This window comes from Lampetra planeri, chromosome 30, assembly GCF_965212315.1.
Source record: "Lampetra planeri chromosome 30, kcLamPlan1.2.h2, whole genome shotgun sequence".
Classification (NCBI taxonomy): Eukaryota; Metazoa; Chordata; class Hyperoartia; order Petromyzontiformes; family Petromyzontidae; genus Lampetra; species Lampetra planeri.
This window is the reverse complement of record NC_136136.1, coordinates 9,965,338-9,987,462: the sequence shown is the minus strand read 5'-3', so window position 1 is coordinate 9,987,462 and position 22,125 is coordinate 9,965,338. Positions and strand designations below refer to the sequence as shown.

The 22,125-nt window shown below is 46.3% G+C and overlaps 2 protein-coding genes across 2 annotated transcripts in view; one reads left to right on the top strand and one right to left on the bottom strand.

Annotated features, from left to right (window-relative positions):
- Window positions 1–6,424: 6,424 nt before the first annotated feature.
- On the bottom strand, window positions 6,425–12,298 carry LOC144728956 (uncharacterized). Its single transcript, XM_078608742.1, has 3 exons — window positions 12,149–12,298; window positions 11,951–12,043; window positions 6,425–9,901 (listed from the first exon to the last, which is right to left on the bottom strand). The coding sequence occupies exon 3, from the start codon at window positions 9,843–9,845 to the stop codon at window positions 7,392–7,394; it is 2,454 nt and encodes an 817-aa protein (XP_078464868.1). The 5' UTR covers window positions 9,846–9,901; window positions 11,951–12,043; window positions 12,149–12,298; the 3' UTR covers window positions 6,425–7,391.
- Window positions 12,299–12,341: 43 nt separating this feature from the next.
- NOP53 (NOP53 ribosome biogenesis factor) overlaps window positions 12,342–22,125 on the top strand; it is an 11,171-nt gene continuing 1,387 nt past the window's right edge. The window contains exons 1-12 of the mRNA XM_078608743.1: window positions 12,342–12,530; window positions 12,838–12,902; window positions 13,297–13,381; window positions 14,296–14,498; window positions 15,344–15,414; window positions 15,879–15,974; window positions 17,449–17,553; window positions 17,869–18,042; window positions 18,942–19,117; window positions 19,515–19,581; window positions 20,915–20,991; window positions 21,682–21,738. Coding sequence (XP_078464869.1) covers window positions 12,379–12,530; window positions 12,838–12,902; window positions 13,297–13,381; window positions 14,296–14,498; window positions 15,344–15,414; window positions 15,879–15,974; window positions 17,449–17,553; window positions 17,869–18,042; window positions 18,942–19,117; window positions 19,515–19,581; window positions 20,915–20,991; window positions 21,682–21,738 — 1,328 coding nt within the window. The 5' untranslated portion in view covers window positions 12,342–12,378. The remainder of the gene's footprint in view (window positions 12,531–12,837; window positions 12,903–13,296; window positions 13,382–14,295; window positions 14,499–15,343; window positions 15,415–15,878; window positions 15,975–17,448; window positions 17,554–17,868; window positions 18,043–18,941; window positions 19,118–19,514; window positions 19,582–20,914; window positions 20,992–21,681; window positions 21,739–22,125) is intronic.

Below are 22,125 nucleotides of genomic sequence, written 5' to 3'. Positions count from 1 at the left end.
TAGAGGCACGGCGTGCGATGTAACATCGCGGACACCACAATGGTAAGGGTGTAGTACCGACCCTAGAAGGGCTGGGTGAGCGGTGATTGAGATGCGCTGGATGGCACCACGCTTGGCGTGCAGTGCCGGCCCCTACAGGATAGGGTGTGGGAGTGCCGGCTGTAGGAATGGGGTTACTAAAGGCCGTGGCACTCTGGTTGACCCGAGAGGACACGTGACCGGTTAAGTCTACAAAGGGCCCCCAGCTAGGGGTGGTCACGAGGTCGGGGTCCAGATCCTGCTAGAGCATTCTGGAAGGTGGTCGTGGTCAAGGGCGGAGCCAGCCACACCACAGAAGATATAAGCCGGGTCTCCCAGAGGGGCCGGCGTTGTTGTTCCCCTTCGTCGACGTCCTACATTCTACCGAGTCTCCAACACATGCACCTGGACCCGAGCTTTGGTCCGGTCCGTTGTAGCTAGTGACGTAATTAGTGTAGTTAGCCTGGTGGTCACCACCATAGGTTGTTATTCTGTAAAGGGGCAGTTACCTCGTGTGTTGGTGTTAAATAAATGTGTTGCCTCCAGGAGTTCGTCTGCGACTCAGTTGAACTCACTGCAGTAGTAACTACTAACTCTATCGTAGTCTCTACCGACTCTATAGTAGAAACTACAGATTGTACAGTAGTATCTACCGACTCTACAGTAGTATGTAGTGACTCTATAGTAGTATCTACTGACTGTATAGTAGTATCTACGGATTGTACAGTAGTATCTACCAACTCTACAGTAGTAACTACCGACTCTACAGTAGTATCAAGACTCTATAGTAGTATCTACTGAATCTAGATTTGAAGCTTTCCCACCTGATGACAGACGCTTGTGTTGTGCCCGAAATGTGATTTATTTTATTTTATACCTACATGACTTTACCAAAAGAACCAAATAGTATAGTATCTACTGAGTCTACAGTTGTATCTACTGATTGTAGTAGTATCTACCGACTCTGTAGTCGTAACTACCGACTCTATAGTAGTATCTACTAACTCAATAGTAGTATCTACTAACTCAATAGTAGTAACTGCACACATTGGGGTGGGGGGGGGGAGAAGAGGACATCATACTGTTCAGGTTTTACCTCAGCGTGTACTTGCAGAAGGAACTATGCTTGATGTTTTTCTTCGCCTTTTTAATGCGAAGGAGAAGCTCCCTCACGTTGCCGCTCAGCGAGCTCATGTACGTTGCTAGGGGCAACCGTGAGTCAGCGTTCCCGCGCATGTGCAGATGCGTGCTTTCGGCGCCATGATCAGCGTAAAAATAAATTGTGACAAAGAGTGACTTTATTAGTTTACATTTGAGCAAGGGGAAAAACAAATAGCGTGTTTTCGTCCGGGGGATTCGTGTGTGGTATGTGTACTTTGTTGAAACGTAAACCCAAGTGTTGTCAGTTAAAAGCGTTGCAAGGCCTGCGCAGACAGACAGAGACTGACAGACAAAAAATTACATTTACAGTAATCCCTCGTCACTTCGTGGTTCAAGTTTCGCGGCCTCAGTGCATCGCGGATTTTTCAAAAAATTCATCTAAAAATAAAAATTCAAAAATACCGCCATATCGGCAGCCGTATTGTGGAAAGCAGCATTGTTTCATCGTGATGCGCGAGAGAAACGGTTTCCCAGGATGCCAGACAAAGAGAGAAACGCTCTCAGAGGCTTTGTACATACTGTACCCACGGGCACTCAGACAAGGCACGTGATTGGTTCCCAGCGCGAGATCGACGAATGAGAGCACGAGTGGATGTACAGTATCCCGTGAGCTGATTGGCTGCGCATCATAATACGTATCGTATGAGAGAGTGAATGTATAATATTAAGGTTTTATAATTAAACAGATTTAAGTAAAATATATATATATAAAGTATAAATATACATATTTTAAACATTCTGGTGTCCACACACACATATACGGAAATTCCTAGGGGGGCCAATCCTACTTCGTGGATTTTCACCTATCGCGAGGTGTTCCGGTCCCCATTAACCGCGATAAACGAGGGATCACTGTATAGGTAAAACTAGCAGGAAGTAACCGGCTTTGCCCGGGGGAAAATATATTTAAAAACTTGTCTTCGCTTAAAAAAACATAACATACACATACACAAATACTAAAAAGTGTTGTAGATGTAGTGACTGTACTCGTCACTGTATGGTGCCGGGGCTTGCGAAGTCATGGCCAGTAATGTCATTATGGGCAGCCCGGGTTACGGGCTGCAGTACCAACCCTAGCGGTGGTTGGGTGAGCGCTGGTTAGCACGGAGGCACCACGAGCAGTGTGCGATACCGGCACCCAGTGAGGGAGCGAGAGGGAGCATCAGCCAGTAGTAGGTTTTTACCCTTTTAAACTGGTACAAAACTGACACCTTTATTCAAGGCATCATGTTTGCAATAACCACAACACAAGTAGTCAAAAAAGCAAACAAAAAGAAGCAACTCTGATAATGATAATAATATGCACTGTCCTTGAAGTTGATTGGTCCACACCCGAGACGGCTTTCTTTAGAGCCTAGTCCCCATTGGTGTTGGACCAGATGACACCAGAAGGCGTACAACTCAAACACAGTGCAATATCAGAGTATTGAGAGCTCGGGGTAAGTATTTACACTATGAGATCTCTTTTACCAGTGGCAAAATATACCAGTGGCAAAATATAGTAGTAGGTTAAAAACCTACTACTATATTTTGCCACTGGTAAAAGAGATCTCATAGTGTAAACATCTTCAAGAATTTAACGAAGATTGTAAGCTTCCCTGTATGTTTGACAGACAACTTCCACTTTTCTTAGGTCTTGGAAAGATTTTGGTCCTTTGACAACACGGGAGAAGCGTTAGCAGAAAGTAGCACTCCTGATTGTTGGGAAGAACTGTGTAGACTCTTCCGAAGGCATCAGATTCACTGTCACAAGCACGTCGCTTCCATTTTCTTTTTAGCAGTCCAGGTATAGTAGGAGGGAATTTTATGATAGAGCAGGTTGCAAGCAAATGGGTCACTTTGGCATAAAAAAAAATACGCCATAAGGGTCGTATCTCGTGGAGGCAGGGCCTATTGTTGGGCATTTAATTCGGGTGAAGTAGATGCGTTAACCATTTTCGAGGTGAACTACCAAATAGACCGCTGACGGGGAGAACCCTCGTGGACGGGGAAGCCAAGAATTCTCCAAATGGCCTCGTTGCTGCTGATATATCTTCCTTCGTCAAAAAAATTTAACTTCATCCACACTTTCCCCTCTTTTTGTAAGGCAAACACAGCCATTTCAGACCCTTTGTTGATGCATTTGCAAACATTTTATGGCTTTCACAGAATTTCAGAATTCCACGTTAATGTGGGCCTCAAAGATCTTGCACAGAAGAGGGCAGTAGGGAATTATCCGCTGGTTGTCAACCTTCATTTCAGAGTTAGTGCCAGGTCTGAGCGTTGTTTCAAATCCACCACCTTCAGTTTTTCTGCGACGATATAGAGGATAACCATCCGCTATATCCTCGTGTGGATACTTCTTGGTGCACTTGCGGTCTTGCATAGATGGTGAATTTGGATTGAGCTCCCCACATGGGCGATGGACCATTTGCTTGCAGACCACATCTTTCTTGGGGTCAGGTAGCTCAGCACTTACAAATCTGTTAATTTCACTTGCATGAATTGTTTTCCCTTAACCATAGCAATATGTGGGCATGAGGAAGACCACGTTTTTTGCCACTCAATGGTGTGCAAGTTACATCTTGTCATCCCAAAGATGCCGCCTTCCTTTGTCATAATAAGCCTTGCGAGTTGATCAACTTTGAGTTTAAACACCCTTGCAATGATGTCGTGTCTCTCTGTTGGCTTTTGGTTTTGATAAAGCTCAACCTGGATCTCCTTCTATTTTGGATCGCAAGTGAAGGTGATAAAGAGATCGGGCTCTGCCATATTGCCTGACGTAGGTCATTGCATCGTGAGTCCTCTCATGCGTGTATCTTGGTCCACCTGTGAAGGATGAGGGCAAAATAATGAATTTCCATCAGCATTGATAGCATCCCTGGGATGAACATGCTGTTCTACACGCAGGCGTTTTTGATTGTGTTTAATGTAAAGAAGGCGCTCACTCTCAAATTTGGCATACTCATCCACAACATACTGGTGAAAAAGGTTGGCGCACCTTAATATGCAGGTTTGCTCCTCTGTCCATGAGCATGAAGGAATAGAAGTACTTAGAGGAGACGGTTTTGTCAGGATGATTTTGGCGCATTGCTTTGATAAATTGAGGAATCTGGAAGTGGTACCCATTTTGCCCACGCCACAGTAAATGGGGCATCATATGCTCTGTTTGTCTCAGGAATTCGTTTGATGGTGTTGTCTATCAGGGGGTATTGTAGGGCATCATATGCTCCGTTTGTCTCAGGAATCCGTTTGGTGGTGTTGCCTTGGTATCGAAGCACAATGTCTCTCTTACCATGTTCTTCGCCCACCATACGAACAGCAACCTCACCACAAGTTGGGGCATTGATCTTCCGTGCATGCTCCACCCCTTTACACCTTGGATGCACTGAGACTTGTTGTGCTGCATGTTTGAAACTTGAAATCAATAAATTGTGTTGGTTGAACATGGAATGAGAGAACAATTTCTAGTCTGGCACCAGGAATATTGCTGCATTGCTGGTTACCTTGCTGGCCATCATCTCCCATGAAGTATATCTGAATAAACTTGTGCTCTTCACCAGGCAGTGGTTGAATGGATCCGAATCGATGATAGACTTAGTCTTGAACTTTGAAGGTGGGCATAAATCCTGGCTCCACGATCTCCTTTGTTGCACACCATGTTGTATATATTAGGTCTTAAAAAATTGGAAAAATAATAAATATTCAATGAAAAGTAAAAATGTGTAAGTTTCCAAAAATATGCTAATTTAAGTACTTGTGCAAATTATCCATTTATGCTAATTATGCTCTGCTTCGTTGCCTCGGCATATTTCCCATAGTAACAATAAAATGAAGGTGTAATTGTATGAAGTTATGCAAGTGTATGTAATTTATAATAATTAGGCTTGGATTCGTTGTCTAGGGTTGTTTATCCATCATGATAATACAATGATTCTCGCTTTAACTTTAACTGATTATGTTTGTGTTTATGTCAGGTCCCAAAATTCAGATCTCACTGCAGGATACAGTATTATGTATGAACTCAGACTCTTCTGTGTTAAGCAACTTTAATATCAACAACAAAAAACATAACACTCTAATATGCAAACTCTTATGCGAGGAATGTCAACACAGTACTCCTGGAGATGTTCTCCTCATTGATCCATACATTTCACCTTCAATGGTTACGTTTATTAAACTGGGTAAGAGAACAATCGGCTAATTCCTCAGAGTAAAGCAACCATACATGGCGACAGGAAAAACCTTTTATGTGACAATATTAATACGAACAGTAATAAAAAAATGTGCCGAAGGCAAAAGAAGACCTCAATGAATTCATTGATAAGATTATGCAATTAACAAAATGTCTTGGAACAATGGTGTGCGTCAGTGTGCCTGCTTGTCTAATGCTTATCAATTGGCTAAGGGCTTCAATAAATTTGTAGGCAAGATTCTGTGATCAAAGGAAAGATTTTAACACAATAGTATCTCTGTGAATGTGGAGATTCGTAACATAGATGTTTATAAATGTTTCGTTTCATCAATGAATTCATTGGTACAGTTATACAATTAACGAAAACGAATGACTAAAATACTTCTAAACGACCATATCCATGTAATTCAATGGGCAGCAATGCTTTTCACGATCAGCTATTATTTAATGCACCCACTTTAGATGACCACCCTTTTTGAAACACAAAGATAACTTTCGGAGCAATCGTATTAGTCCCAATATGTGCGTTGTGTGTGTGCGGGTGTATTGTTGTTGTGCTCCACTTTTTGAGTTAAGTGGTTCCCTGCCAGGCGGTGAGTCGGTGTGTGTGGGCGTGTCATACACATAGCGCTCTCTCTCTTGGCAGCAACTCCAGGCCTCTCTGTTGCAGGCGCAATGCTCGTCTTTGAAGGTGCCCGATTGCACTCGCAGCTCGTCCGTTGATCGCCAGCGCCAACATTTTTCCTCGGTTGCGCTGGTTACGCGCTCTTTCTCCTTCTCCGTGCTCTCCTTCGGTGATGCACGATTGCGCTCGCAGCTCGTCCGCTGGTCGCCAGCGCCGACACTCTTGCCCACGTGGTATTATGGTAGTACTGCGAGTACCTGTCACGGGGGCATATTCCCGGAGCCTGCCACTTGCACAACTAAATTGTGTGTTCTGTCCTTGCTTATATCTGAAATTCTCCCCCCTCGGCGCGTCTTTCACAAAGGAAACGGAAATCCCTTTGAATTCTCTCTCCTTTGTGATTACAGCTGCTAGTTGCCCCTCCGAGTAGAGCGACTGTTTTTTTATTTTCTGCCATAATTAATCTGGAAGCAGCAGGGGGGTAAGTTCCTTTTGTCCTTTGTTCAGCTGCGTTCCCCCCTTATCTTCCCTCACAGTTGGGGGTGTTACATTTTTCTTGTTGTCTCTCACAAAGAGGGGCGCTGTCTTTTGAAGTGTGTCCTCTTGTCTCCATTTTTTCCGTTCACTCTTACGGGTTTAAAGAGAGAAAAATAAATATTATATATCACCCTTAATCTTCGTATGTTTACAGCACTTCCATCGTGGTTTGGAATTTCTTCATGGTGTTTGATATATAAAGGGGAGGCGCCCTCCCTGCCTACATAGTTTATTGCTACCATGTGCTGCTGGAAGACAAAGGCAGTTGGGGAGGCTCTGATTCTATGGAATGCATTGTATCTTGTCGTGTGTGATTGACCTAATTCGCCGTGTATCTCTTCTGAATGACCCTAGGTCTAATACTTCATAATTATGATTTGGTTTATGTTTAACCAAGATGTGTGATCTACCATAGTTGTTAACGCAGGTATTCTGAGGGTTTTATTAACCTTTGTTCCGAGTCTGTATCGCCAGGGATCCGTGCTTCTCATTCTTGAGTTATGAGGGGTGTATTATTTCACCCTTTTTTGCCCCATGCAACACCCAGATCGATTATTACAACAAAAATATTGGCAGAATTACTCAATATAAATTTTGGAAAAGGGGCATATATACAACAACCAAAAGAAGTCATTTGAAAGCAGGAATTGTACTTCCTGATGTTGGTCAGAAAGTGTTTACAGAAGTATGGCCAGATACCAAGGATTTCAGTGGCTCAGGGGGCGGGGTGCACAAGGCAAAGTTTGACTTTTCCATCACTGCAGCACATTCCCTTGGATTCTCCTTTCCACATTTTAGTACCGCATTCTTCGCAAGTAATTGATATAGAGCCTAATATCACCATGGACTGATAATAATCGATCTCAGATTGGTAATTTAATCCTGCTCTGTTTTAATCCGGGTTATTTCTTCTTGTTCTTGATCCAGCAGCATGATAGAATTGCCTATGACGTACCATTTTTTTATTTTGGGGTTCCTCAGCCTGTGCTGCTGCAGTGTCTGTGCGGTCCCTGGCTTGTCGAGATGCACGATGTCCAGGGTTTTCTGCAGCCCGTGCTGCTGCAATGATTGTGCAGTCCCTGGCTTGTCAAGATGCACGACGTTCAGGGTGTTCTTCAATCCGTGCTGCTGCAGTGTCTGTGCGTTCTCTGGCTTGTCAAGATGCACGAAGTTCAGGGTGTTCTTCAATCCGTGCTGCTGCAGTGTCTGTGCGGCCCCTGGCTTGTCGAGATGCACAAAGTTCAGGGTGTTCTTCAATCCGTGCTGCTGCAGTGTCTGTGCGGTCCCTGGCTTGTCAAGATGCACGAAGTTCAGGGTGTTCTTCAATCCGTGCTGCTGCAGTGTCTGTGCGGCCCCTGGCCTGTCGAGATGCACAAAGTTCAGGGTGTTCTTCAATCCTTGCTGCTGCAGTGTCTGTGCGGTCCCTGGCTTGTCGAGATGCACAAAGTTCAGGGTGTTATTCAATCCATGCTGCTGCAGTGTCTGTGCGGTCTCTGGCTTGTCGAGATGCACAAAGTTTAGGGTGTTCTTCAATCCGTGCTGCTGTAGTGTCTGTGCGGTCCCTGGCTTGTCGAGATGCACGAAGTTCAGGGTGTTCTTCAATCCGTGCTGCTGCAGTGTCTGTGCGGTCCCTGGCTTGTCGAGATACACGAAGTTCAGGGTGTTCTTCAATCCGTGCTGTTGCAGTGACTGTGTGGTCCCTGGCTTATCGAGATGCACGAAGTTCAGGGTGTTCTTCAATCCGTGCTGCTGCAGTGACTGTGCAGTCCCTGGCTTGTCGAGATGCACGATGTTCAAGGTTGTCTTCAGCCCTTGCTGCTGCAGTGTCTGTGCGGTCCCTGGCTTGTCAGGATGCACGAAGTTCAGGGTGTTCTTCAATCCGTGCTGCTGCAGTGTCTGTGCGGTCCCTGGCTTGTCAAGATGCACGATGTTCAGGGTTTTATTGAGCCCTTGCTGCTGCAGTGTCTGTGCGGTCCCTGGCTTATTTAGATGCACGAAGTTCAGGGTTTTATTGAGCCCGTGCTGCTGCAGTGTCTGTGCGGTCCCTGGCTTGTTGAGATGCACGAAGTTCAGGGTGTTCTTCAGCCCGTGCTGCTGCAGTGGCTGTGCGGTTCCTGGCTTGTTGAGATGCACGAAGTTCAGGGTTTTATTGAGCCTGCGCTGCTGCAGTGCCTGTATAATCCCTGGCTTGTCAAGATGCACGAAGTTCAGGGTTTTCTTCAGCCCGTGCTGCTGCAGTGACTGTCCAATCCCTGGCTTGTCGAGATACACGATGTTCAGGGTGTTTTTCAATCCGTGCTGCTGCAGTGACTGTGCGGTCCCTGGTTTGTCGAGATGCATGATGTTCAAGGTGGTCTTCAGACCGTGCTGCTGCAGTGTCTGTGCGGTCCCTGGCTTGTCGAGATGCACGACGTTCAGGGTGTTCTTCAATCCGTGCTGCTGCAGTGACTGTGCGGTCCCTGGTTTGTCGAGATGCATGATGTTCAAGGTGGTCTTCAGACCGTGCTGCTGCAGTGTCTGTGCGGTCCCTGGCTTGTCGAGATGCACGACGTTCAGGGTGTTCTTCAATCCGTGCTGCTGCAGTGACTGTGCGGTCCCTGGCTTGTCGAGGTGCACGATGTTCAGGGTTTCTTCAGCCCGTGCTGCTGCAGTGACTGTGTGGTCCCTGACTTGTAGAGATGCACGATGTTCGGGGTTTTCTTCAGCCCGTGCTGCTGCAGTGGCTGCGCGGTCCCTGGCTTGTCGAGATTCACGTTGTGCAGTAGTTTCCTTAGCCCGTGCTGCTGCAGTGGCTATGCGGTCCCTGGCTTGTCGAGATTCACGTTGCGCAGTAGTTTCCATAGCCCGTGCTTCTGCAGTGACTGTGCGGTCCCTGGTTTGTCGAGATTCACGTTGCGCAGTAGTTTCCATAGCCCGTGCTTCTGCAGTGACTGTGCGTGCCCTGGCTTTTCGAGTTTCCCGTTGTTCTGGTGTTTCCTCAGCCTGGGGTGCAGAAGTGGCTGTGCAGTCTCTAGCTTGTCTCCATGCACACTGTTTAGGATTTACCTCGGCGTGTGCATCTGCAGAAGTAACTGTACAGTCTGTAGCTTGTATACATGTACACTGTTCAGGATTCATCTCAGCGTGTGCATGTGCAGAAGTAACTATATTGTCTGTAGCTTGTCTCCATGCACAATGCTCTTCAGTTTCCTCAACGAAGGCTGAGGTGCCTTCGTTGTTTGTTAGTTGTTGAGAAAGCCGCTGCTCCTCCACTGTCGGTACGCACCACGGCACCATTCTCTTTCCGTGTTTTTTTTTCTGGGAGAGCCTTGATTTTTTTCTTTTTGGCATTTTTCCGCCAAGGAGAACCTCCCTCCCGTCACCACTCAGCAAGCTCGTTTGTGTTGCTAGACAAAAAATGACGTTTATAAGTAAGATAGCAGGAAGTACCCGGCTTTGCTCGAAGAGAAAATATATTTCAAAACTTGTCTTATATAACATGTACATAAACAAATACTAAGCTATTGTGAAAGCCCGGCGTTCCGTTTGTCTGTCCATTTATCCGTCAACAAAATTATAAGAGGCTTGCAGAAGTCCTGAATAAAAAAGTAATAGAATGTAGGGGATAAATAGTTGATATAAAAGGTTTCCAAAAATTGTCAACCCCCCACCTCCAAAAATCTTTTTACCCCCCCCCCCCCACAGCCAATTTTAATTTGACTTAAAGCTTTCGTGACTGCAGAAATTAATATTCTTGGGTCTTTCGGTAAAGTCACGTAGATAGGTTCTACGTGACTTTACGTATATATACCTACTCACCCTACATACAATAGTCAGTAGTATCTAGTGGACTCTATAGTCGTTTCTGGCTCTACAGTAGTATCTACTGACTCTATACTCATATCTGCTGACTCTGTAGTTGTATCTATTGACTGTACAGTCGTATCTACTGACCGTAGTAGTATCGACTAACTCTATAGTAGTATCGGCTGACTCTATAGCAGTATCTGCTGACTCTGCAACAGTATATACTGATCTTGATTTGAAGCTTTCGTGACTGCAGGAATTCATACTCTTTGGTTCTTTTCGTAACATCACGTAAATAGAAATATAATAGATCCTTTTGGTAGCCCCTGCTCTGTATCTTTTTGGTATGTGCCATCTGTGAAGAATGTGATTCCTGACATGCAATACCCTGGTGTCTATAAACTAAGTTGTGCCTGCGGTAGCAGTTACATTGGGGAAACAAATCGACATGTCTCTGACCTTGTTCGCGAACACAAGGTAGATTTGAAACATGGCAGAACCAATACTTCTGCCGTGGCTGATCTCTTTTTTAACGCTGTGGGCTCACACGAAATTGTTTTTTCCAAGATCAAGGTACTATGCAAACGTTTGGGCTACCATCAAAGATTTGTTCATAAAGCCATCCAGATATATAAACACAGACATAACTTAAACCGAGATGGATACAAATTAAGCAATCATTGGAAGGACGTGGCCCTCACCGAGCTTACATTTACAAGCTAATTTCCGGACCCTAGCCGAGCTCGGCCTTCACCGAGCTTCCCCCTCCCTCTTGCCCGATGTGGCACCCCCCCTCCCCCCTCTCTCGGGTCTATATAATGCCTCGTCTCAGCAGCCTGTTTCTCTCTCTCACCTGAAGACGGTTGCTTGTGTTGCAATCGAAACGTCGTGATCTATTCTTTTTCTATCTACGTGACTTTACCGAAAGAACCAAATAGTATATACTGACTGTAGTGGTATCTGTTTGTAGTATCTACCGACTACAGTAGTATCCAAGGCCTATAGTAGTATATAATGAATCTATAGTAGTATCTACTGACTATAATGGTAACTATTAACTCTATAATAGTATCTACCGACTCTACATTAGTATCTACTGACTCTATAATAGTATCTACTGACTCTACAGTAGTATGTAAGGCCTATAGTAGTATATAGTGAATCTATAGTAGTATCTACTGACTCTACAGTAGTATCTAAGGCCTATAGTAGTATATAGTGAATCTATAGTAGTATCTACTGACTATAGTGGTAACTGTTTACTCTATACTAGTATCTACCGACTCTATAATAGTATCTACCGACCATATAGTAGTATCTACTTACTCTACAGTAGTATCTAAGGCATATAGTAGTATATAATTAATCTATAGTAGTATCTAGTGACTATAGTGGTAACTATTAACTCTATAATAGTATATACCGACTCTATATTAGTATCTACCGACTCTACATTAGTATCTACCGACTCTACATTAGTATCTACCGACTCTACAGTAGTATCTACCGACTCTACAGTAGTATCTACCGACTCTACAGTAGTATCTACCGACTCTACAGTAGTATCTACCGACTCTATAGCAGTAACTGCACACATTTAGGTGGGGGGGGGGGGAGGAGGAGAGGACATCACACTGTTCAGACTTTACCTCAGTGTTGTTCTTCCGTAGTTTCTTTGCCTTTTTAAGGCGAAGCTCCCTCACGTCGCCGCATGGGCTTTCTTGGCGCGACCGCGAGTAGGCCTTTCCGCATCCGCAAATTATAACAAAGTGTTTTAATTAGTTTACATTCGATGGAGGGTGAAAAACAAATAGCGCGTTATCGTCCGGAGACTTCGTGTGTTGTACCTGTGTGTTTTGTAGAGACGTCCACCCAACAGTTTGTGAGTTAAAAGCGCTGCAAGGATTGCGTGAGCAGACAGACAGACAAGTCCACTGGTTCTGATTGAACAAAGACGCTGGAGCTGGAGGGAATCCCTCTGCTCTGGCATCGCCCCCCCCCCCGTTAGAAACCCAAGAAATTCGCGGCCCCCCACGAGGCAGGAAGTGACGTCGCGTCGTTCCTTCCGGTGGACAAGATGGCGGAGCAACGTGGTGCGCAAGTGGCCGAGGCGCGGCCGAAACGGAAAAAAATTAATAAGAACAAGAAGAAGAACTGGGTCAAGTACAGCGATGTCACGGACGTCGAGGAGTTCCTGGAGGACGTGAGGCTGCAGGAGCGGACCACGGGGTGAGACCACGAGCGGTTATGATGCCAGGCCGCGAATGCAAGCCTGCCTTGCTTGGTTTACCTGCCGCCGAGCGCGACTCGATGCCCGCGGAGCTGAGGGCTGCGACTCACCCCCCCCCCCCACACCACGCCTTGTTCGTGGGATTGAGGCCTTTCAATTAAAACGGGAACCAATTAATACAATTATGTTATAAATGCTCCGCTATGTCGTGTGATTCAGAATAGTCGGCGCGCGTGTGAATTATCGGCTTTGGTTTTACCGAAGTGACAATGTCGCGCCGCCTTTGCCGCGTGTCTCTTTGTACAGGGGCCTGGTGAAAGATCAGCCGGATGCAAGCATTTTCTTCTTAGACACCAAAAATAAACCAAAAGGTACGTTTTCGCCGATAATATAAAAGCATACGCATGCTTGAGTCTCACAAGGGGCTGTAAACAGAAAGTGAAATGTTCACATCAGACACGTAACCCAAACCGCACCAGCTATAACCTGTCGCTAACCAAAATCACGAGCAAATCAAATTTTAAACTAATCGCATTAGCCAGCGAGATCCTAGCACTACTCGTAAATAAACCGATCAACTAGACACTTAACTTTACACCGCTGACCATATTGTAGACGGTATAACACGTGCATTAAAACATTTTTTAAAGTAAAGAATTATATCACAAGCCAAACTGTATAACCGCTACCCATTTTTTGCTCTTCAATTTTTACTCGATAACTCAGTCGTTTAAGATTGTATTGACTGCCTTTGTCCCCCTACAGACCAAAATTCGAACAAGGGCCGGGATAGGCCCTTGAAAATCGATCTCATTCTGCAGCCCAGCTCCGGAGTAGACACCCCCCTAAAGTGAGTGTTCCTCGAGATTTATCCTTAAAACAACGACAGTCCTGTACCTGGTGCAGTGGCGTGGAGACGAAGGTTTTACCATGTATGCATGGCTTTGCCACTACCAAACTAAATTGGTTCTCACGATCAGAACGTGGCCCGGTAGTCTATAAATCTAAAATAAGTCATTTGGTCGTGATATTGTGAGTGTGTTAAGAAAAAAAGTTAATCTTTAAACTAATCGCACTAGTGTTTTAACAATGTGCACAGTATTATAATGTGTATATTCATATATAATAGCGTTATTGTGTATAGGATATGTCTACTTTTGTGAGTGTACATAGTGAGTAATATGTCAGTGGTTCGTGTGTGGGGTTAGAATTCTACCATTATGGATTTGATTCTAAGCCAGCAACAGCAAGTGATATCTCTATATGCTCTGTGCATGCCTTACGTCTATTCAACCTTAAATGAGTGCCTGATGCTTTGTATGAACTTAAGCACTTGCGAGACCAAGGTTTTCAGGCATGGTGCTCTTAACACGACTGCTGATAGCTCAACAAAATTGGCAGATCATGTGGAAATTCATAGCAGCCAAATACTCTTAAACGCCTGTTTCTAAATGTGGAGGGGTCAACCGGAGGACCCGGAGAAAAATCCATGTGACCACGGGGAGACGTACATGTAATCTCCAAATATACAGGCGTCAGGGTCGGGATCGATCCCACGACCTGGATGCCAGGCGAGGTAGTTGACATCTCACCACCGTGGCCTAATACGTGCTGACAGAAAGCACTCTGACCGTCAGTCTCTAACACAAAATGAGGGACCTTTGTAATTGCAGGTGTTTTTTATCGACAAATTACAATTAAGGAATTAATGCTGCACGCATATTCAAGGGGAGTGGTGTTTTATACGAGCATGGCGCTGTCCAGCCTGAGCGTGCAGCAAGTCCCTGGCGCACGTCGCGCACGCCGGCGTGTGGCGCGGTGCGAGCGGTACGGGCCCAACTCCGGCGCCGACGCTCGTGCCGAGAGGCTGCTGCTTGCGCGGGCACGTGCAGCGCGGAAGCGAGCCAGCGCCCCGCCCGAGCCAGGGAAGGCAGAGCGCCCATTCTATGACTTGTGGGATACCAACGGTGAGGCCACCCACCTCCAGTCGGGGCTGTTGTCTGGCAGCTGTTGCGGCCAGTGATTCTTGTTGTTGCTTTGTTTATACAGCTATATTTCAATTGGTGCTGTTGCGGTAATTTAGTCACGAGGTTTTGAAATGTACATTAAAAACTCAACATTGGGACAAAGACTCGCCCAGGTATATGATGGCACATAACTGCTTTTGAATTAGATTCAATTGGTCTTTTCTCCATTTTTGGTCGTACACCTTTCATGATGTACTCTGTTCAGAGTGCTTATAGAATGTCAATCATACTAAAATATTTCATCTTTGGGAACTAAAATATGCGGAATTAGATGATAAACTAAAGTGTTATATACTTTTTTTCTGCAGTCATTGGTGGCTGAGCAGAGACCATTAACTCCGTCGTAAAATTTACCACTTTGTTGAATCGCTCGTGGCGGGGATGCAGATTTGAAACCAGTTTCTCAGCAATTCCTGCTCACTGCTCCAGCATAGTATCAGCCCTCTGAGCTACCAAGCCACCTGCATGGCTAGATGTAGTCAGGTAACCAAAGGGGCTCTTTGGTCATGTCGAGCATTGAGCAAGAGATGCCCAGGTTTAAGATATGTCAGTATGCACGCAGTGCTTCCAATTACACTACAATGTAATTAACTATATCCATAATTTATTTGTGCATTAAACATTCAATATATGAAATGTACACTCAATTGTTAAACAAAAATTATATGAAACAAGATCGTTGAACTCCTTCAGCACCGTACGTAGGGAGGTGCGGGGGAAGGACAAAAAACTAAACACAAAGCAGTTCTAAAGAAATGTGATTGTGATGTCGCCGTGTGGTTCAGGGCCCCTGGGCAAGGAGCTGCAGGGCCAGGATGATTGGTTTCTTGAACAAACCAAGCGCAAACGGGTGAAGGTGAGCCCTACTCACAGCCTCGCTGTTGGCGCATGCTGCTTGTACGCATTCACCGCCTGTATGTACCGCTTTCAAAATTCTCACTCTCACCATATAATGACTCATGCTACATGCTCATTTCGATACTTATTGATCACTATTTCCTGGCATTCCCACCCATGTGGGGTCAGTGTTCTTGGTACTCTTTTAACCACCCAATTCTTTCCAGGGCTTTACCACATTCACTGCACAGTCCTTCATACCCTGACTCACCACTTGGACCACCTCTTTATATGCATGCCTCAGTCGATGGCTGTGTTTAGTGTCATGTGGTTATGGTGTATTAATTTGGTTCTGTTTGTGGTTGTGAATGTTTGTGTAGTTGCTTGTCTGTACGTGTCTGTGGTTCTGTGGGTTGATGTATTTCTGTTAATGCAGTTGTGTGCTCTTTGCTGGTCGGATCTTGCATGGTTTTTCATTTACAGCCACACATTCTGATGCTGGAAAAGCCATCTCGTGTCCCAGCTGTAGAAGCTCCACTCCCAGGCCTCTCTTACAACCCGGCCTACGAAGACCACCAGGTGATGTATTGTACTTTAAAACACCACCTTCTGGCAGGCAGACTAATGCCCGCTTGCAGGCCCAGGTGGTGCCGAGTCACCTTGTGCCGTACAGAAACAACTCACTGAGGGCTCCCTTTGATCTCACTACCGTGGCGTGGTGGCAAGATGTTTACTCCCTCGCCTGGTAAACAGGAGGGCGTGGGTTCGATTCCTACCCTGCCACCTGTATATTTGGAGTTTGCATATTCTCCCCATGGTCGTGTAGATTTTTCCATGGGTCCTCTGGTTTTTCCCTCCACATTTAGAATTTACGTCATGCGGTTAGAGTATTTAGCGTGCTATAATTTTCCACATGATAAGAGACTTGGTTGAACTATCATTTGTGGCCAGGTTGCTTCTGAAAGAGCTACATATCTCAGTAGGTAAACTAATACATTGTTTAGTTGATTTTTAAAATGTTTAAGACGCACAGTATGTAGCTTGGCATGTGTAGAGCGCTATTGAGACACCCCTTCCTGGAGGAGGGTATTGTTCAGTCTTTTATTATATACACACATGAAGCATGCATGTTGACAATGAAGCATGCATGTTGACAATAAATTTATCAATGGCCTGGGATCAAATCCAGGTCACCAGTATCTGCACAACTGCTTTCCACACCAAACGCACAAAGATCCTATAAAAAGCCTACAGTCTACTGGCACACCCTCATGCATATGCAAATACTACCAAACTGATAACCAGATGGTCTCTTTCCTAGCTGCTGGTCAAGATGACACTAGTTAAGAGTTATGAGCTGACCAACAGTGGGGTATGGTTATAACCCACGTGTGCTACTTTTGGTCCTAGTTAATTTGTTCATGAAGGAGGTTTGAGCTGAATTATTAGTGATAGGGCTATAATCTGTTGAGTGGCTGCTGAAAGTCATTGTGAAAAGCCAGTCTTAGATACTTTAAAGGGCGAGGTTAATGAGCTAGGGCAGAGTTGAACCCTTGTTAGTTGGATCATTATGGCCAGTGTTGACAGCCAACTCGCATCCCACCGCACCAGCTGTGCAGTCACCTACCTGACCCCAGTGAACCCACAAAAGTGCCTCTGCGGTGCCCAATGATGAAAGCCATCCTTGCGCTCCCAGTATTCGTGGCCGCAAGGCCAGAATGTGACGATCCGTGTGGGACCCCGTGCCGGCCACGTTGGCTGCGCTTGCGGGGCTGAGGGCACCGCACTTTCCACCCCCGCTCCTCCATGGAGCTCGCTTCATTCCACCAGAGCTCAGTTCAATCACAGGCTTGGTTTGAGTCACAGGGCTCAATTGTTGTGAGAGACTTCGTGAAACTGGACTCTGCATCTGCGCCAGACAACAGGTGCCTTCTATGGAAACGTTTAGGATGGTCAACGTTATTTAAAACCAGCTGACAGTGCGTGTTCTGTGTACGTGTGTGTTCCTGGGTATGTTTGTGTGTGTGCGCTTGTGGGCATGTGTCGTTAACAGATGCTGCTGTTGGATGCCCATGCGGTGGAGGTGAAGAAGTTGCGTGAGCAACGGAAGCTGGAACGACAGCTTCGCTATCCTGCGGGGCAAGAACGGCCCACTCAGGTTTTCACCTGCACCGTCTTACACGACACTGCACCATGCTCCCCTACACTGCACCATGATCCCCTACACTGCACTATGGCCCTAAGCTACACACTGGACCATGGTCCCCTACACTACACCACCATCCTACACCGCACACTACCTTCCTACACTGAAGTACTCTACACTTCAACCTCCACTGTAGGTACGGCTCATTCTGCACTGTACAACGGTGCTCCATGGCCCCATCGCTGCACTTCAATGCTCCACTTTGCACTGCACTCAACTTACATGAATATCGTTGACCCATTCTCGCTGCTTCTGGGCTGCACACAGGCATCTCTGTTCAAGGAGATCTGCGAGGGCCTCTTCGAGGAGTCGGAGGGGGAGGAGGAGGCAGAGAAGGCGGACGTGGAGGAAGGTGCCAAGAAGGTGTCGGTCCGCGCCGTAAGCCGGCTGGACAAGAAGACCCCGCAGCAGCGGCGCCGCGAGAAGGCAGCCAAGGATCAGGTGGGAGACGAGCAAGTGCTGGGGCACACTGGGACCACGCCACCATTGCTGAGGATCTCATGGAATTGTTTCGCTTTAGCGTAATATTTCAGGGCGCTGCAGTATACAATGTGACCTCGTGTATCATTTTAGTCCAGTGTTCTTCATTGCAAGGCCCGCAGCGGGCCACTGGCGAACCCTGGTGGCCTTTAGTGCGGCCCCCGGACAATACACATGTGAAAACGCCCCTTCAAGCGGTGTGGTGGCCCTCACAATGGTGATGTCTCTTGGCGAAAGTGGCCCAACCTCTGAATATTAGTGAAGAACACCGATTTAGTCGATATGCCTTCTTGACACGCATTCCAATTTCATGAATAATTTCATGAATGAAAACCTCACTGTGATGAGTCCATCATCACGGTGACAAATGGGATGCGAGAGTAACAAGGGAGGATTCCAAGGCGAGGGGCTGACATCGTCGTCCCGAGCTATTTCACCCCTTCTACAACCCATCTGTAGCCATGGAGTCATCGTCTTAACGGTAGAAGGTTCAACAGACCGGTGAAACCAAATGAGAAAATTCAATGGAATGGAACAACAAAGAGCAAAGGGTGCGCTGGATTGATACGGAGACGCAGCGTTCACCCCACGATGCACACGTGAAGCGTCGCAGTGCACAGCAACTCACTGCGATGGCCCATACAACCACTCCCCTTAACGCCACAACCGTCACACGCGATCACTCGCTGTGATGCGTCTTGTCGCAAGCGACCACTTGTCGTGCCGCGACGAGCGATGCGATTTCCTTTGGCGCCCTTTGGTGGGTCGTGACATGCAGCCGATTATCCCCGTGTGCGACCCTCTTTAACGTGTGACGTCTTTTTTCCCTCCCACCCACTACTGCCCCCCGACGCGTGCAGGAGCGGCGCCGCAAAGCTGAGAAGGTGGCGCGGGTGCGGGGGTTGGAGGCGCAGCAGCTGCGCAGGGTGCGCAAGGAGGTGCACGCCCGGCAAGCGGAGCTGGCCCGGCGCAAGCTGCACCGCCAGGAGAAGCGGTTGCGGAACATCAACAAGCCCAAGAGGCTGGGACGTCTCAAGTGAGCAAAAACAAAGATCCTCCCCCACTCCCCCCTGTAGCCTTAACAGACTGTTGAGGCAAGTGCTGTTAGTGAGCAGCGCCTGTGAAGGCCGGCATGGCTATGCATGGGGGTGGGTGGCCAGCACCACGCCCGGCCGCCTTTGTCTCCCCAATGGCCCAGGAACTATTGAGATATTCGTCACCGGTGTTGAAATGAGCACGCACAGAGACGCACACACACACACGTCAGGGACATGGGTGCGATTCTCCATGCGGCATGACTAACAGCATTCCTATGCTCTTCTAAAGTACTCTATTAACCAGCAGGAAGCTTCTGGTCTTTTCAGTATACACTGTTTGATGCAAGGAGCTTCATGGCAGGACGCTCAGCGGATGTGCGTGCACTTGTGCTGCAGATATGCGGAGCCCGATGTGGACTTGAAACTGAGCGACGAACTCGTTGGCACGCTGCGTGAGCTCAAGGTAACGCGGTTGTACGCGCACTGCATGCTTAAGCATGTACTGTATATGCATGTGCAAACTCGGATGCATGTATTTGCATGCATGTGTGAACATATGCGCATGCTCGTGCACAAGCTGTGTGTATGATCGTGCGTGTGCATGCTTGCCTATGCGTGCCTGCTTATTATGTGTATGTATGTATGCATAAGTGTTATTCCTCCACTTGAATGGGTATCCTCAACATGTTTTAATGGAATTGGCTGGTCAAAGTCATTGAGGCTTTCCTGGATATAAAGGGCACTGTGCCAGCTCGCACACAAACATACGGAAGCATGCGTGTGTTTGTATGCTTAAATTTTAGTAGACGTGTTTGCATGATTACATGTGTGTAGGCACTCCCATGTGAGTACGCGTGTTTGCTTTGTGTGTGCGCGTGTGCATGTGATATTGTATGTGTGCTTGTTACCACATTTTGCATTGTCCATGTAGGCATTAATGCACTGGGAGAACATGATACAAACGGCAGTAATGTTCATTCATTGTTCGTCTACCCTCGTCACAATCAATTGATATTCTTGCATTGAAACAAGTGGATTTCTCTTCCGGACAGTTATCGAATTGATCATTTGTGACACGAATCTGGCTCGCCATTGGCTTGCGGTTGGATAGACGGTAACTTCGCAAGCTTTTACGTTTTCCCAGCAGAGATTACCAGACTACAGAACTCCGTGCAAACTGGCTTCGGACACCTTTAGACCTTGCCTTAACGAGTCATGGGGTGGGCACTCATCACTCACCCTTGGAGGCCACTCGCTAGTGGTGTAAACTCCACAATCCCAAGATGGTGGTAAATTTTACTGTGAAGTGCTACTCGATTTATATAATATCCCTCGAGGGGTGATTTTAGTCCGAGTTTACCCTTAACCAGGATTTGAACTTGGATATCATCCACTTAGAAGGCCGAGCACTCTAACCACAATCCCATCAAGGCTGGTGGTTTGCTTTGTGATGAAAGTAAATATTGTAAGAGGGGTCTTTCCAGTGATAATTATAATGTCATTTAACACTTTAGGCTTGGAATGATGCCCGTGATACATGATTCAAATCATGAGCTAGTAATCCATTCTTTACGATTCATACAAATCATTTGGCAACATACCATTTAGAGGCATGGAGTGGAATAACTGTAAAACGGAGACCCTAAGGGATTGATAGAAACTCGCACAAAATGATCGATTCTTGAACCCATCACCCCCAAAATCATGACAAATACATGTAACCACTTGAGGGTTGGATGTTGTTGAGTTGTTCCTTTGCCTACAAGTCTTGTTTTCCCACCTCTTGACTCCCTTAGCCTGAGGGCAGCCTGCTGATGGATCGATTCAAGAGCTTTCACAAGCGGAACATGCTGGAGCCCAGAGAGAGAGCCAAGTGAGTGGTCGCTCAAGCATAGCAGCAACAATCAAAGCAGTAGCAGCAGTCGCTGTCACTGGGTCCAATTGTGGTGGTATCATCTAAGGCCACTCGGAGCAGCATTGTGTACATTTATGCAGACACACGTAGACACGTAGTACACAGTCTATGTATGCACTTTGTGTCTAGACATACAGCATCAACGTTATATCCGGTACCCTTTTTTCCGGTATCAAGACTCTCAAAAATAAAAGGCTTTAGCCTCTGGCAAGAATACAGGAGTTGTGCTAAGATGTTCAAACACCAAGCAGACACCTATTACATTAACCACATATTCTTGTGGTTAAAATGCAAACAAATATGCTTTGATAATGTATGCATTGGCCTTAGCTGATTGTCCTACACCAGAAATGGCCTCTTTTATGGCTTTCTTACTGGTTTTAATCACAGCATCACCTGGCTTGGATAAAGGATTGAAAGCTTTCCATAAATCTTGTATTATTGCTTTCGTAGTGAAACATGCATACGCTCACTCATGCAGCCTTTACACGAGTGCAAGCGTATTGCAAATCACTGGTGCAAGCGGGACACCACATTCAGCTTCCCTGCCATGCGTATTTGCAACACTTGCCGGCTCTGTTGTTTTAAGTGTAACCTTCTTTTGCGTGCCTACGTTGACATCTATACACTCGTATCCTTCCGTCCCAGGTTCAAGAGGAAACACAAAGTGAAGTACCAGGAGAAGAGAGCCTTCCGAGAGATCACGTACGTATGCACGCATTCATCTGTCGAAATACTTAAACTATTACTATAAACTATTTTGTATTCTACCAGGTAAGGCCCACTTGAGCTTTTTAGCTCTTTTTCATAAGCGACCTGGCCACAAATGATAGCTCAACGAAGTGGCTTGTCGTGTGGAAATTGAATAGCCAAATTCTCTAAATGCGTGTTTATTATAAATGTGGAGGGAAAAACCTAGGACCCTGAGAAAAAGCCACGCGACCACGGGGAGAGACATGGAAACTCCAAATATGCAGGCGTCAGGGTTGGGATCGAACTCACAACCTCCTGTATACCAGGCGAGGTAGTTAAGATCTTGCCACCATGGTGTATCTATCACTAAAGTCCGTGGTGTATCTATCACCATTCACG

Coding starts and splice junctions, on each gene's coding strand:
- LOC144728956 (XM_078608742.1), bottom strand. CDS start 9,845: ATGCCAAAAAGAAAAAAATCAAGGCTCTCCCAGAAAAAAAAACACGGA.